The sequence below is a fragment of the Sinocyclocheilus anshuiensis genome, unplaced genomic scaffold (assembly GCF_001515605.1).
Source record: "Sinocyclocheilus anshuiensis isolate Anshui unplaced genomic scaffold, SAMN03320099.WGS_v1.1 scaffold389, whole genome shotgun sequence".
NCBI classification, from domain to species: domain Eukaryota; kingdom Metazoa; phylum Chordata; class Actinopteri; order Cypriniformes; family Cyprinidae; genus Sinocyclocheilus; species Sinocyclocheilus anshuiensis.
Genome location: NW_015536494.1, coordinates 56481 through 72594, shown reverse-complemented (window position 1 = coordinate 72594; position 16114 = coordinate 56481). Strand labels below are relative to the sequence as shown.

The 16114-nt window shown below is 36.4% G+C and overlaps 2 protein-coding genes across 3 annotated transcripts in view; one reads left to right on the top strand and one right to left on the bottom strand.

Annotated features, from left to right (window-relative positions):
- Window positions 1–9862, bottom strand: part of fli1rs (Fli-1 proto-oncogene, ETS transcription factor-related sequence) — a 16594-nt gene extending 6732 nt beyond the window's left edge. For both annotated transcript variants that reach the window (XM_016482744.1, XM_016482752.1), the window contains exons 1-3: window positions 9708–9862; window positions 3411–3616; window positions 1753–1922 (exon numbers count right to left, since the gene is read on the bottom strand). In XM_016482744.1, the coding sequence (XP_016338230.1) occupies window positions 1753–1922; window positions 3411–3616; window positions 9708–9725 (394 nt within the window). In that variant the 5' untranslated portion in view covers window positions 9726–9862. The remainder of the gene's footprint in view (window positions 1–1752; window positions 1923–3410; window positions 3617–9707) is intronic.
- Window positions 9863–12841: 2979 nt separating this feature from the next.
- Window positions 12842–16027, top strand: LOC107685946 (protein C-ets-2-like). The gene is made up of 8 exons (XM_016482709.1): window positions 12842–12897; window positions 13158–13241; window positions 13913–14023; window positions 14126–14215; window positions 14315–14512; window positions 14686–14925; window positions 15038–15156; window positions 15322–16027. Exons 2-8 carry the CDS (start codon window positions 13160–13162, stop codon window positions 15595–15597), a joined length of 1116 nt encoding a protein of 371 aa, XP_016338195.1. The 5' UTR covers window positions 12842–12897; window positions 13158–13159; the 3' UTR covers window positions 15598–16027.
- Window positions 16028–16114: the final 87 nt, after the last annotated feature.

Here is a 16114-nt window from a genome sequence, read left to right as displayed (position 1 = left end):
TATACTACCGTAAAATTAATGTCCAATACATGTAATGTCCAATACAGTTTTTCACCATATATAGTAGGGGAATTTACCGTTAACCACTTAACAGGTTTTTACTGTAGCATTTTTACAGTCTTTTACCGTTAAATTAACGGTCATATTTTACAGTGTATATATATATATATATATATATATATATTATAGATGAAAACACACATAATAAAATATAAAATAAAAAATACATTTTTATTATTAATTTTAAATGATTTTATTTTCTTTTTTATTACGTATTTCATTCGTTGTCATTTATTTCAATATTTTAAATATATATAGTATAAAGTTTTTATAACAAATTAAATACAAATACGAATTAATTCATATTTTTCTGTCGTTTGACATCACATCTCAGCTACCATTGAGATGAATGGGAATGCTAACGGATATCTTTCTCCAGATATTACAGATCTCCTGTTATAAGCCATCATACACTCTTATTTGTCCTTGAAATATGACGTCATATCCGAGAATTATGAGCATTATAATTGTTTGGTCTGGGTGACTCATGAGGAGGAATCCCATACACTCACTGTCGCACAATGCATGGAGCGACTCCCCCGTTCTGCCCTTTTAATAATGTTACGACGACCTTCAAAACGCCTCACTGAAGATAACTCAACATCCTAATTGGTTTGCGAGTAAAGAGTGATTATCTCTATTGGAATCTGTGCAATCATTTGTAGTTTAGTCTGCTAGGTTACTGGGATCTACCAGAAGGAAGCGCATCCGTGTTTTTTTTTCTTCTTTCTTTTACTATGTGTGTATTGCAAACTAGCCTTTTTCCCACAAAACGCAAGTTCCTAAGTGATGCAAGAGCCTGTGGCCACTGCATAATTACCACATATCTTTGTTTAGACATCTTTACATCCTCTAGTTTTAGAAATTGGTCAACTGCAGACTAAATCTGTCCAGTGCTAAAATGCTTCCCTTTTTACAAAACAATACAGTCAACAGGTTATTTTAGTATTATCCATATACTATTATGTATTTATAAATATTTTGATTTGGCTATTATTTTTATATTTTTAGTTTGTTTTTATTTCATTTAGTTGCCAAGGCAACATTTCTCATTTTAATTTAAGTTGTTAATCGTTTTAAATGTTTTAGACTTAGTTAACAAAAAAGTTTACATTAAATCAAAATGTATCAAAAATGGTTTACATAAAACGCAGTCCTCATCTTAAGAAGGTGCATGATATAATTAATGATATTAATAATTAATTAATATAATTTGGATTATGATATAAATATATTTCAAAATGTAATTTCTTCCTGTGAGGGCAGAGCTGAATTTTCAGCAACTATTATTTCAGTCTGTCAAATGATCCTTCAGAAATTATTCTAATATGCTGATATGGTGCTTAAAAACATTTCAATATTATTAATATTAAAAATAGTTGTGCTGCTTATTTTATGTGGGAAACATGATACATATTTTCAGGATTCTTTGGTAAATAGAAACAAAAGAAAATAATTTAAAATATAAATCTTTTGTTATACTTTTACTGTCACTTTTGATCAAATTAATTCATCTGTGCTGAATAAACTGAGACATTTCTGTGTTTGTAGCTTATTACAAATGTAAAAAGGCTTGTGAATGCATTTTCATGTTAAGTTACAATCAATGTAAATATACAATCAGACACTACTGTTCTGTATAAGCAACAGTGCAACCCTCGATCACATTTACAGTGAAACTACAGGTCTCACCCGCTGGTACAATGACCCTCTTCTCCTCTGTGGCGCTGCTTGGTGGGGTGACAGTCTGTGGGCTGCTCCGTGGCTCTGGATAAGAGGCCTGGTAGGCCAACGGTCCCCCATCACTGTTACTCATATGTCGGGTCCTTTTAGTCACACTGCAGTCCACTGGGGACTCACGGCTGTGGCATGGATGAGACAAAATAAGAAACGGAGAGGTCAAATGTTTTTGTTCTAAATGCTTACAGTTCTGATCTTAAAGGAACAAGGTTACGCAAAAAATTCAAATGTCTCCGCAAAATGCATTGTGACAGGTTTGATCATGATACTTAATGGCACTGGTTTCGCACATGTAATGCAAAATGGTGACTATAAATATAAAGTATGAATGATCTATATATATACAGTGGGTACGGAAAGTATTCAGACCCCCTTAAATTTTTCACTCTGTTATATTGCAGCCATTTGCTAAAATCATTTAAGTTAATTTTTTTTCCTCATTAATGTACACACAGCACCCCACATTGACAGAAAAACACAGAATCGTTGACATTTTTGCAGATTTATTAAAAAAGAAAAACTGAAATATCACATGGTCCTAAGTATTCAGACCCTTTGCTGTGACACTCATATATTTAACTCAGGTGCTGTCCATTTCTTCTGATCATCCTTGAGATGGTTCTACACCTTCATTTGAGTCCAGCTGTGTTTGATTATACTGATTGGACTTGATTAGGAAAGCCACACACCTGTCTATATAAGACCTTACAGCTCACAGTGCATGTCAGAGCAAATGAGAATCATGAGGTCAAAGGAACTGCCTGAAGAGCTCAGAGACAGAATTGTGGCAAGGCACAGATCTGGCCAAGGTTACAAAAAAATTTCTGCTGCACTTAAGGTTCCTAAGAGCACAGTGTGGCTGCAATATAACAAAGAGTGAAAAATTTAAGGGGGTCTGAATACTTTCCGTACCCACTGTATATATATATATATATATATATATATATATATATATATATATGACTTCACAATACTTGTCATGTATGACCTGTATAGACTCATTTATGGTGCTTTTCTTGGTGCTTGGTCACTGCTATCATTGTGTGGCAAAGAGCAGCTTTCTTCAGTGTTCCACAAAAGAAAGAAGGCCATATGGATTTGGAATGACATTAAAGGCACAATATGTAATTTTCGCCACTGAAGGGCGCACATTCAAAATAAAGAAGCAAAGACGTAGTTTGATGACGCCGTGACTTGAGTGTGGAATCATGGGAGTTGTCGTCTTCATCCCCACAGCCGATGCAATCCGACGGGACTCGGGCAGAAATCATGTTCATGGATGAGCTAATGATTTATTAATGTAGTAGAATGAAGCAGGGTGAGGCTGAAAGCCGTCGAAGCTAAACAAGGCCAAACAATGACACCTTAGAAACACCATTTTTGGTTCTACAAAAGAAATACCTTTTTGGTGAGAAGTTCTTAAAAGAACCATTTTTTTTTTCTTAATGTAAAGAGTATTTTATAATGTTAGAACCTTTTTACAGTGTAAAGAACCTTTTGTGCATTGAAAAGTTTCTTCGTGGAAGCATAAATACCAGTAAAGAACCTTTATTTTTAAGGGTGTATAAATGGAGATTTGGATCTTTTGACATCAGTGTTTGTTGCCCTACCTGGTTCCGTTGATGTGTTCTGCTCTCTTTGCAGGGTTCTGTGCGGCTGATCCGGTCCAGTCTGGCTCGGTGGGTTCTACGCTCTCTTCAGAACCCTGTCTGAACACTGCAGGCGAGGTGATCTCTCCCTTCATGTGCATGGCCTGGGGACCACTGAAGGGTGACTCGAATATGGACTGGTTTTCACTCACCACCGATAGAGCTTCCTGTGAAGTACACAACACTCACTGGTTATGTAAACAAAAAAACACTTAAATTCCTTGACCTAGGTGAACAACAAATCATAGCATAAGAATAGAAATAACACTTAATCATTTAGTCAGTAATTCCAGAACAGGGATGTTACAGGTTTCCGCTGCTATCACTACGCTGTGACTTTCTAATCAGTAACTAATATCGTAAGAATTGATTTGGGGCGTGAACTTAACAATGGAAAAAAACTCTAGTGAGGAGCTACACTCTTAAAAAATAAAGGTTCTTTATTGGCATCTGTTGTTCCATGAAGTGTCTTTAACATTCATGGCAATTTAGCATTTTACAAAAGGTTATTTATAGTAGAAAAAGGTTCTTTAGATTTTTTAAATGTTCTTCACACTAACAAAAATAGTTCTTTGTGAAACCAAAACTGGTTCTTCTGTGGCATTGCTGTGAAACCCCCTTTTGGAACCTTTTATTTTTAAGAGTGTAAAGTTAATGTAAATTACCTTTAATTCAGACTTTTGAGTAAAAAATACTAGCTCCAAAACATCATGATACTATAAATTAGCACTAAAATTACTTATATGCTCTTAATGTTCAGCTACAGGGGATATTAATTTTGAAACTGAAAAATAACAGTTTATCGGAATAATTTAGGGCGTTTTTTTTTTACTTCCAGGTAGATATGACTTGGCACAAGAGTCATATAAGAAATTGAGACATCATTGTGCCTTTTCTTCCTGTGTTTAATGTTGGTAGGCTGTTCTTGGAAGCACTCTGGTCTAGGTGTGTCGCTTTATAACTTCAAAAAGACATTTTAAACATTCAAATGTATGTATGTGTTTGTGCATGAATAAATGTTTGTGTTAAAGCTGAATTGAGGGAGCTTGCTTAGAGGGCTTTAGTATTGTCTTTAGAGCTGAAATACGTCAGCACTGAGCTTTTTCGGTGGCTCACAGGAAATCTGGCCCCCATGTGCAGGGAAACCTTTTGGCATGGGGCATGAGATAGGAAACACAGGAGTGGTAGAAATGTGGGTCATTTAAAGCCGAAAAACAAATTTGTTCTGAATGCTGTGAGGTTGAGGGTCACCAAACAGGGAGGAGGCAACATTGTAGGGTGCATTCACCTGACCTGAAGTATTGCAAATTTGTTACGAGAATCTGTTATGGTGTTCAGTTTAAGTGACTGGCATCATTTACCTATGAAGTTGCTTTTTGATTAGATAAAATTGGTCCAAGGATTTTTATATTATGCATATTTCAGGTCAAGACAACCGGGGTAGAATGTTCTCTTATGGACCCATCAAACACCAACTGCTTTGGGCGTTGTTGTCAATTCAGAACTGAATTGAGAATCCCTGAATTCGAATTGAAGAGTCAAAATGGGAAATTGAATGTAAGGAAGTAGAATTACAGTGAATTTCAATGGAATTCATGTAACTAATTTCTAACTAGAAAAGCCAATACAAACTTTGAATGTTGGCCTGACTAGGCTTTGTTTGAAAGATTTGAAGGTTTATAGGGCTTGCTCATAGATGGATGAATGGATAAATTTGATGTGGCAGTGTGAATTAGTGAAACAAGTGACAAGTCTCAGTCAATATTACTGGTTTCTCTAAATATATCTTACATTTTTGCCGGTTATAATCCACTATGAAAATAGCACTAGCTATCACACACATATTATGTGATCCAACTGAATAATAAAGGCTATGAAAAGTCCTGCTCTAGTAGAGAAGTGAAAGCGAGCTCAAAACAAGGCCAAGCTGAGAACTCAAACCGTTTTCACCGCCTAGTCTGTGTGCATTTGCAAGCGTCAGTCTTGTGTACACATATACAACAACAAAGAGCAAATCCACAGCCTTAACTTCTGGCACAGATGATGATGATGTACTTGTTGCTGCTCTGTGTATAGGAGAGATGACATGCACTAAGATTGCATTGTCCAACATCATTTGAAAACTCACTTAAGGTAGATTTAAAAGTTAACTTGGATCAGTATACAAAAAGCCTGGAGCAAATGTGTTAGTTGGATAAGTTACAGCCAACTAAACTGCAGCTAGTGAAACGGCTGGTATTTCATTCTGCAGCTAAAATTATTCTGCACCTATGCACCTTTTAAACCACAACCACACACACATAGTACTGCTCTCTCTCCTCCAAAGTGATGAACATAAACATACTTTACCCTGGCCACCAATGCCACAACTGACTTCCTGTTCAATGAGTTTCATATCGGTCTCTGTTACTAAGAAACCAAATGCAATATTTTAGCAAACATAAACTGCACGCTGTGTGCAAAATGTCAGAGTCGAGGTCAGTAAGATTAATGTGCATCTCACTTCAAAAACAACACAGAGATGCGCATAAACACAGTCATGGTATTGTTGTGACGTCCTTGGCACCACTGGGTGCCTGTGACATGCGTGCAGTGTTTTCAAGTCAATTGCAACAGGCCTCGATGTGGTCTTGTGAAAGAAATTCTCATTTTTTCACAACAGAGCTTGTGGTAGAGCAACACTGCACAGAAACAAGCTCAGTGCTTTTAGGTTTTGGAGGTTTTGCACAAAAACTAATCACACAGTTGATCACCCTCAAAGGGCGGAGCTCACTGCAAACTGATTCTGTGATAATCTAACAGATTTACTAGATTACCACTAGTAAATCCAGAAATTAGACTCGTTTTTTTTTTTAAAGGTATACAGGTTTGAATCTGATGCATGTTAGTACAGGAAGCATTGAGGAGCACTGTGGTCACTTTGGTAATGAAATCAGGTTATGAAATGTCCTTTTGCTAATTATCATATGGGACATTGGGTAATATGGGACACATAAAGTCTAATGTGTATATTTCTTTCTGTATCACAAGACTGTTGGCATTATCATATTCTAGTTGGTTTATTGCTGTGAAGTCTAATTTGTTGGTCTGTTGGAATTCAGACATGCAAAAAATGTCTCTGGTTACACTATTTGACCTTATGTGTGGTTAAAATACTGTTACTGCACAAATACTTTGTACTGTATACCATGTAGTTATGCTTGACAGTTATCTCATTTATTATGATTTATTCTCATCATTTTAAGTATAATTAATTAGTTTGCAATTCCTTAACATGTAGCAGCATTATTATGCATAAATGTATTTAATAAAATTTATAATTTGGGCTATTTGCCATGTAAACCCATTAAATAACTATATAAAAAAAAAATAACTCATTAAGGCATATTATTAGGGAAGACGGTTATTATAATTGTACATTTTGCACAAAATTATTAAAATAACTTGCAGAAAGATATTTCAAATATCAATAAATAGATATGGAAACGATTTATATTTTGATTATTTTAAAGGCTGATAAATTATGCAACCTGTCTGACAATTTATGAAAAGAGTATTAATGTAAAATAAGAAAAATTAATAATTCATAAAGGTGGACACATAGTACTCCTAGTATATTATCGAAATGACTACTAGGAGAAAACAAACAAAATAGTACATTAATCATGTACTATCGAAAATAATGTTAGAATTGTTTTAAAACCACCATTTTTATATTTTCTGTTTGTTTCTTCCTCTAATGTGTTTTTTCTCATTTAACACAGTATGCAAATCAACCCCACAACCTGGGGATGGTGGACACAGCTTTAGTAATGAACGAAATTTAGAAAAAAAAATTACATTTGTGTTTTTCTCTTTCTTTCACATGTTTGATTTGATTTTACTGTTTGTTTCGCCAGAGATAATCAAGAAAGAATGAAAAATGTGCCAACCAAACCCGGTCTCACCGACCACTGAGATAATGTTCAATTTTTCGTATCGTTTGTAGCTTATTGACTGTGACTGAACTGCAGTCACTGCATTCTAAGAAACAAAATGCAGCTTTGATACTTAACCACAGGAACTGTCATGACTGAGGGAATAAATCGTTTAATTTTTTCATTTGGTCGTTATTATTAGTTAGTTACCCGCGTGAGAATTTGTCAATTTAGTACACATTTAGTACATATAAATTACAAATAATAATAATAAATATTATATAAATTATATTTAATTTATATGATCATTTTTATATAAATAGTAATAACACCAGTAATAATAATGCCAATTACTACATTTTTATATTTATAGTTAGGCTATAATTTCTAATGCCATATAATAGGCTAGTAATGTTCATTTTTAAAGATCTATTAGGCGCTGTAAACGCACGTGAATTCGCTCATGAATCATGTTAGAGCTAGAATTTTCACAGTTACGATGTTAGTCAGTTTGCGAGAGTGAAAGAAAGCAGAAGTTGACGTTAAGGCATGCTGATTTTGCAAAGAGACACGCAGCTGCAAAAAAACACTTTGTGGTTTTCACAAGTTTTAATCAGCAACATCTTGCAAGTGGAGAGACGGGGGCGCTTTTCTGAGGAGACGCTGCATTAGCAGGACGCCACAGCGCATGGAGACGCAGCGCGTTCGAATTCGTTTCAGATGATTGTCCGATAATTTAATTGAAATGTAGAACAATGCATTGGCATCGCACATCTATCGGATCGTTTTTGTTTTGTCAGTCTTTGTTGCCTTTTTTTTCGAAGAGAGACTGCGGAAGTGTGTGCGGAAAGTCTGAGGTTTGAGACAGGAAGCCTGCTCAGCTCTGATAACGACACCTGACAAGCGCCCAGCACATTGCTATAACTTATTCCTTAAAGAACTAAATCAGGCATGGAATAACTACAAACACCATACGCCGGAATGCAGCAGGCTACCCGTCTGCTCTAGTTTGCAAAGGGGATGTGTAGAGATCATTGCGTAAAAGGACAAGATGAATCAACACATTTTTTTGCAGAATTAACAATAAAACAACTCCAATGCGTCACATTCAAGTTGCTGGCTAAAACAAAAAAAAAATGAACAAAGTGAGAAATTATAATATATTTACGATATATTATTTTTACACGTTAAAGAGAGCGCCTTTTTACACTTGTTTGAAGATCATGTCAATTTAAAAAGAATACAGCCGCTATTTGTATATAAAAAATACATATTATTGTAAATAAAACACACATAATAAGACAACAACTAGCAAACAGTAACCAACTGACGACAGTATTTAAATATCATCGAAATTAATTACAATACGCAGATAATGACTGGGATTGGCGTCATTTTATGATTAGTCCCTGTTTTTGTTTGGTTTGGTTTGTTTTGTTTCGTTTTGTTTTTTTTAATGAATGTACAGTTTAAGCTCGTAATTAATCCAGGTTCTAGAATAATAACTAATGAACCTATCACTCGCTCAGCTAATCTTCAACATAATAATCAACATAATCACAATTATGTAGCTTTACTGGGAAGTTTTCAGCACGAATAAAACACTTAGCCACGTAATGTATTATTAATATTAACTGTTGCTTGCCAGCATTTTCTGCCGTGACATGTTACCATCCAAATAAATCTAACGAAATTCAGCCTATGCCGTTTATCACAGTTAATACACATTCACATATTAGTTCTTGCAAAGTGTCGTGTCAATTTGAACGAGTCGAAGGTATGCAAAATAAAAATACCAGACACACTTCGTTTTGTGCTTTTTTTTTTAAGTCTCCACAGTATTAGTACCTTGTTGTTGGCGCCATAAAGCCACCTGCCTCGAGAGCGCCCCGCTATAATTGGGCCATATGTGAAATTCGGTATTTTGTTTTCCAGTTTGCATTTGCTTGAGTTTTCGTCGTTCTTATGATGGTAAGCAAAAAAAAAACAGGTTAGCTACATGTACTTAAGTGCCTTGGATAGCTCATTAAATATACAATTTTGCATCCTAGAACGTAACTGTTAAAAAAAGAAAAACAAATTTGTGCATACCCCCTCTCGCGCGCTGTGGACACCATTTCGTTTTTTATCTGAGTCTAAATGTTGTAGCGGTTTCTTGTGTTATTAAAGAGCCGACATTCAACCACGAACGGGAAGGAAGAGGAAATTTTGTACAAGAAGGAAAGAGTGGGGACCTGCATCACCGCCTTGCCTCTCTCACCAGTAGTCTCGCTAACCGTGTGGGTGTTGCGCACTCGCTACTCGTTTTCAGAACAGACAATAAACCAGATCAAACGCCTACCTTAATAGTACAGTCCATTGCAGATTTCTGTGGAGTTCATGAAGAAAATACTTTGGTAAACTTAAGCTATGTAAACCCAGGTACTTTGATAACACAGCTGAAACGCATCGACTTGTGTGCACAGGCGCATTTAGTCATAGGCGCAAACCATACTATTTTCGCTTAGACCATAACCGGATGGCAACGGGGTTTTTTTTCTTTTTGAGCTCTCCTTTCTAAAATTGGGAAGTGAAGTCACACAAAAGCATCTAGCTCTGTTCCTTATTGGTGAACTCATATTGCACTAACTCCTTAGAATATTTGTTAAACCAAAACCTACTGTTCAAAATTCACTGATTATAATGAGGTTTTGCAAACTATTACAAAGTAATTTTTCAAATCGGACCTTTTTCCATTTAAGAACAATATAGAACAATTTAAAAATATATATATATATTTGCGGTGAAAATCTATTAAACGAAGATCTACAGCCTTGATTTGTATATGTGAACATTTTACCTAGAACTTTATTTTAACCACTTGTGGTAGGCTATTGCACTTTTATGGTGGTCATATTTTATTTTATTTCCTTTTTCATTGCTTGATTGATTAGCATTTACGATTAAGAACATAACAGGCATTAATAGGCTTCTAGCCTACGTTTTATGTTATTTACCTTGATTTTAAATAGATACACATTTGACCTTTTCTTCAAACATATCAAATAAAATAAAAAATGCAGGAAATCGCGCCTTAAGTTAGAATTTTCAAACCACAAACTAGTGATATGAACCACTGTATCAGTATCATAGATCAACAGCTGCATAAAAGAGCTTCAAAACTCTTGGAACTGAAGAGAATCCGTTGTATTATGCACATATATAAAAAATATATAAAAATGAAAGCAGATGAATAATAGATTGTCTAATCCGCACACATTACTTAATAGTTTAATGATTAAACAAGTATTCTGAAAAAAATAGTATTTTAGTAACCTGAATAGATGTTAGTGTGTCTAAATGTTTTTTATACTAACTACAAAAGTAAGTATTATACAAACAGTATTTTTTATCATCTCTTCATGTTGAATTCAGGGACAGTGCGTGCACATGTGGAGGTGCCATGGGAATTCGACACTGATTGTATCCTCTTCAGTGAGCGGGCTCCTACAATCACGACTCAAGCCTTGCACGATTTGGCAACTTTTCCAGATGTATTTTTTCTGCGCGCCGGAGGAAAATGGCCTGAGGTGTTTGTTTGTACAAGACCCTTGGGTTGGTCTTATCTGTGCAAAGCACTCACGCCGTGATTTCAGGCCTCCTCGACTCGGAATTTTACAGGCCATTGTTCTCTTGAATGGCTTTTAAAGATACGAACGCCTCATTAAAGTCTAAGTTGCTGGTTCTGATTGATCTTATTTCTAACTTCCAGCTAGAACATTTCTCCTCTCGTCACTTTACAAGAATGTATTCAGATCGTTAAGTGATATAGACCCCAACAAATTAGCCTCAACTGTTCTAGTTTCGGCCAGGCCTAATGGTAGTCAGTTCTCATTTATTGATGCAAAATATTAGATCACATATTTCAGACAAAAATCGAATGAATGCAGTTCAGATGTATAATTCATATTCCTACATATTTCGTTTTCTAAGTTCTAGCAAGTTACACGCAACACGAAAACGTTGCTGTTGTAGCCTACATTTCTATTCGATACATTTCATCATTATAATAATGTTAGTAATTGTTGTACTTCGTATAGCCTATAGCCGTAGGCCAGCTAATAAAACAATCATAGATTCAAAACAATTCAAATTGATTAGGGGTTTGAAACACTTTAGCAATGTTAGTACTATACACTCTTAAAAATAAAGGTGGTTCACGATGCCACAGAAGAACCTTTTTGTCTAAATGGTTCCATAACCTTTAACATCTGAAGAACCCTTCTGTTTCACAAAAGGTTCTTTGTGGCGAAAGAAGGTTCTTCAGATTATAAAAAGGTAAGAAAGAGATGGTTCTTTAAAGAACCTTTGACTGAATGGTTCTTTGTGGAACCAAAAATGGTTCTTCTATGGCATCGCTTGAAGAACCTTTTGAAGCACCTTTATTTTTAAGAGTGTAGATCACATTCAAGTTTGATCCCATTTTTAATTTATGAATGAAAACGAGGCTGTGAGGGACAGACTATAGTCCGGTCGTTTCGCAGAGTTGTGTTGTTTTGGATATATGTTTCAGTGTTATTTCCAGAGTTTCTTATCACCAGGATGCTGAATGACCAACACATATTCAGAGCACTAAAAGTAAAGTTTCCAAATGGGAGTTTTCGCAGTGATGCCATAGAAGTCCCTTGAAGCACCTTTATTTTTAAGAGTGTAGATCACATTCAAGTTTGATCCCATTTTTAATTTATGAATGAAAACGAGGCTGTGAGGGACAGACTATAGTCCGGTCGTTTCGCAGAGTTGTGTTGTTTTGGATATATGTTTCAGTGTTATTTCCAGAGTTTCTTATCACCAGGATGCTGAATGACCAACCAGAGCACAGAGCACTAAAAGTAAAGTTTCCAAATGGGAGTTTTCGCAGTGATGCCATAGAAGTACCCCTCCCCCCCCCCCCAAAAAACAGTGAACCGTTCTAAAAAGAACCAGAACTTTGTAATAATCTAAAGAACCTTTTTCCATTATGAAGATGCTTTTGCGCAATGGAGAGGTTCCATGGATATTAAACGTTCATGAAACCATAGATTCGAATAGTATTTATTTTTGAGAGTAAACAGAAGGCCCAATTAAACGGACTGTCATTTAATTTGAGAAAACGCGAAAGATTCATAGACCTATGGTCTTTCGAGATTGTTTAAGCCTTTTAATCTTACATCAAAACATTTAGGTCAAACGGTCTCGTATTCGGGGGGAAAATATGAAGGGACATGTCCGTCAAACCTATCCAGTGATGTTTTTTCTACTCCCCATGGGCACCTTTTCTATGAATGGAAGGGTAACAAATCTGTGGTCGTGACTCCTGTCTGACGTCACGAGGAGTAAAAGGAGGGAACCTCAGTCACGACGCATTCCTTCACGAGACTCGCGGACACGCCCCATCGCGCACGGCCTCTTTATAACGGTCCTGAGGCAAGCAGCAACAGTCAACAGAACTGCAAGGCAGCGCTTGAAGCTGTAGTAAATCCTTGATATCTGGAAAAAGGACTCAGTGTAAGGTAAGGGTTTCTATTCCATTAGATTTCAATGTCATTTGCGATCTGAGATTTTTAATCAGTAGCTATTATAAGTGTTTGAATCACTGGCTGCCATTGAAAATAATGGACTGTTTTACACACACTGATATGTTTAATAAATTATACTCAAGGGTGTTTATAATTATTTATAATTTATAATTAGACTGACAAAACATAAAACTAACCCAATGAAGAGAATATTCTACATTAGTTATCTAAATCACTGTTTATTTTTTCTTCAGATATGGAAATGTGTCAAGCTGGATTTTACACAGAAGACTTCAGAAGTCAGGAGGTTCCTGGTGGATTTGACTTCAGCTTATATGGTAATATCTTATTTCAACATGTTTTTTTTCTCCATCCAGTGTTTAAATATGAAACTCTGCATAGTAAAATGTTCAGTTATCTCTCTCAATAAAGAAATAACATGGAAGCCCATATTTGCAATTATCACATTCAATTTGCCCTCAAGGGAAAAATCTGTCCGATTTTGTGGGATTTAGTATTTCTCCAGCTTTGTTTCCTGAATGTCCGTGCAAAACATTTCCGTTGTCCTTGAGCTGCAAAGCCAGCATTGCAACACCCCTGTCAAAACCCTAAAAATCAGACCTTGACATCTTGTTTGTGTGCACTAATTCAAAGCTCATCAGGAAAAGGGGATGTCAGGCTATGCATGCTCTGAGATTTAGGAATGTCCAAACCAGGGATGTAGAAAAAAGGGGTGGTTGGGTTAAAGATACACCCGTTTTTTCTGCTCCCTACCTCTCTTCCTAATCCTTTCCTCCAGACTTCCTCCTCAAACAGATTTAGCACCCCCTCTCCTTCATCACTCTGTCACGGCCCCTTTACTAGTGTTTCCTTTCATTTCTAGCACAGTTCAGACTAGGTGTAGAAAACTTTATGGGAGGTCACTTCCATTGATCCATTGTTAATTCTAGAATACACCATTTCTCCTGACACTCTTATTCATTTTACATATTTGATAATGTACCTCCAGACTGCAGTGGTGAAGACCTGTCCTTTTTATTAGACAGCAAAGGACCTGCCCAACAGCAGTATCCAGAAACATATTCAGAGTCCCAGAAGGAGCATTTGCACAGTTCTAAAGGTAACCATCCCATGATGTACATATTCCTATGCATTATATTAAATCACGATGCAGACGAGTACTTTAATGATTACAAACATTTTGTGTGTTTTTAATGAATAGGTCATACTCTTGCAGTCAACTCCACTGACTCTGGTCTCTTTAATCTGGACTCCTTCCCTGAGTTTAGCTGTTGGGCATCTTACACTAATAGTAAGTATCAAATGACAGCACTCTTTTTTTTTCTTCTTCTAAAGATGTTTGAAATTCTTTTTTAAGTGACGTGGCCTCATGCTGTGTCATTTTCCAAAGTTCCAGAAGGAATGGTTGCAGACAGGCAGCAGGTTGCCTTTCAGGAATCAAATCAAACCTACCAGAACCTCGTCCCTCTGTGTACTCCAGCACAAAGCAGTCCATTCAGCCCAGGGATGGACACCAGCAGCCATTACCAACCTGGGAAAGGTCCAAATCACAGAGCAGCATCCGGTACCGTCAATCTGGACCATCTGGGTAAGCATTTGAGAGATACATAGACTTATTATGATATATATAAATCATATATATAAAACATTTTTTACAAATTTTTTAAATTATATAAACGTTCATACTTATTATTGACAAGGACTTTCTTTCATTTTTTAAATACTGTCATTGAAATATTAACTCGTGTTTTGCTTGTGTAGGTGATACTGAGAGAACATATGCCTTGTATGAGGCAGAGCAGCAAAGCAGGCCTTCATATTGGTCCGACTATGCCTCACCCAGTTACTGCTCTTCCATGCTTGGACAGCCAGCATCCTCTTCATCACCTCCACTTACTAAATCCTCTGAGCAGTTCTGTCCCCGTGTGGCCAAAAGGCGTAACGTACCATCTCAAAGATCAGACAGAGAGGGGGAAATGACACCCATGTCCGCCTATCCAGGTGAGGTATTATCATAGGAACTTCTAAAAAAATTAATATTTTTCATAACACAGAGTGAAAATCATTTGTTCATGTCGAGATATATGACTAGATATTGTTTGTTGTCCATCAGGATCCGGACCCATCCAGCTTTGGCAGTTTCTGCTAGAACTTCTGCTGGATTCTGCTTGCCACACTTTCATTAACTGGACTGGGGATGGCTGGGAGTTTAAAATGTCCGATCCTGCAGAGGTAAAATTCATAGTTCAACCAAAACACAACAACACATACAGTCTCAAAATATTGTAAGCAAAAGGGCACTTGTTATCTTTACATCTGGCATTTTCCACATTCTCTCAGTTGTTCTGAAGAGGTCTTACTGGTTGGTTTGAGATACATCTCCCTTGTCTCCTCCAGGTGGCGAAGCGGTGGGGCCAGTGTAAAAACAAGCCTAAAATGAACTACGAGAAGCTAAGTCGTGGTCTGCGCTACTACTACCACAAAAACATCATTCACAAAACAGCAGGAAAGCGTTACGTCTACCGCTTTGTTTGTGACGTGCAAGGAATGCTTGGAAAAACGGCACACGAGGTCTTTGCAAGTCTAAACATCTCTCCATCAAATGGTGCATCTCCACAGTCTGTAGTAAGCACAACCAGATCGGAGGAAACCACAAAGTCCTGGGCACATTAGAGGAGGGCATTTTCAAATGCCTGTAATGATCGAAACGAACTGTAAAACATCAGAAGTCGTGCCCTGGAAATAGTAAGGACAGAGAAAAGAAATGTACTTTAAACTGATTTGGACTTTTGACTGAGTGACATTTTCAACAACACATCTGAAATCAGCCATCAAATGCAGTTAGGTGCCTTTAGAAAACATTGTTAGCTACCTCTTTTGACATTGGAACACTAATCTTGTAAATGTATTTTTTTTTCTTAATTAAACTGATGTTTTGACATCAGATTGTGCATTCTTGTAAATAAATTATATGTTACAGTATACATCTTTTTATAAAATGTTGTTAGCCCAGTTTCAAGTTTCGGTCCCACTTTACATTAAGTGGCCTTTACTACTATGTACTTACATCAAAAAATAAGTATGTACTTATTGTATTTATATTGTATTGCAAAACATTTTTGCTGCTATTGAGGTGGGATAAGGTTAGGGACAAGTTTGGTGGTCTGGGTAGGTTTAATGGTCGGTTAAG

What these genes read in the sequence shown, in the direction of transcription:
- LOC107685946 (XM_016482709.1), top strand. Translation starts at nt 13,160, where the DNA reads ATGGAAATGTGTCAAGCTGGATTTTACACAGAAGACTTCAGAAGTCAG. An exon ending in ATTTGACTTCAGCTTATATG is followed by an intron (nt 13,242 to 13,912) that starts GTAATATCTTAT and finishes ATGTACCTCCAG; the next exon opens with ACTGCAGTGGTGAAGACCTG. An exon ending in GCATTTGCACAGTTCTAAAG is followed by an intron (nt 14,024 to 14,125) that starts GTAACCATCCCA and finishes TTTAATGAATAG; the next exon opens with GTCATACTCTTGCAGTCAAC.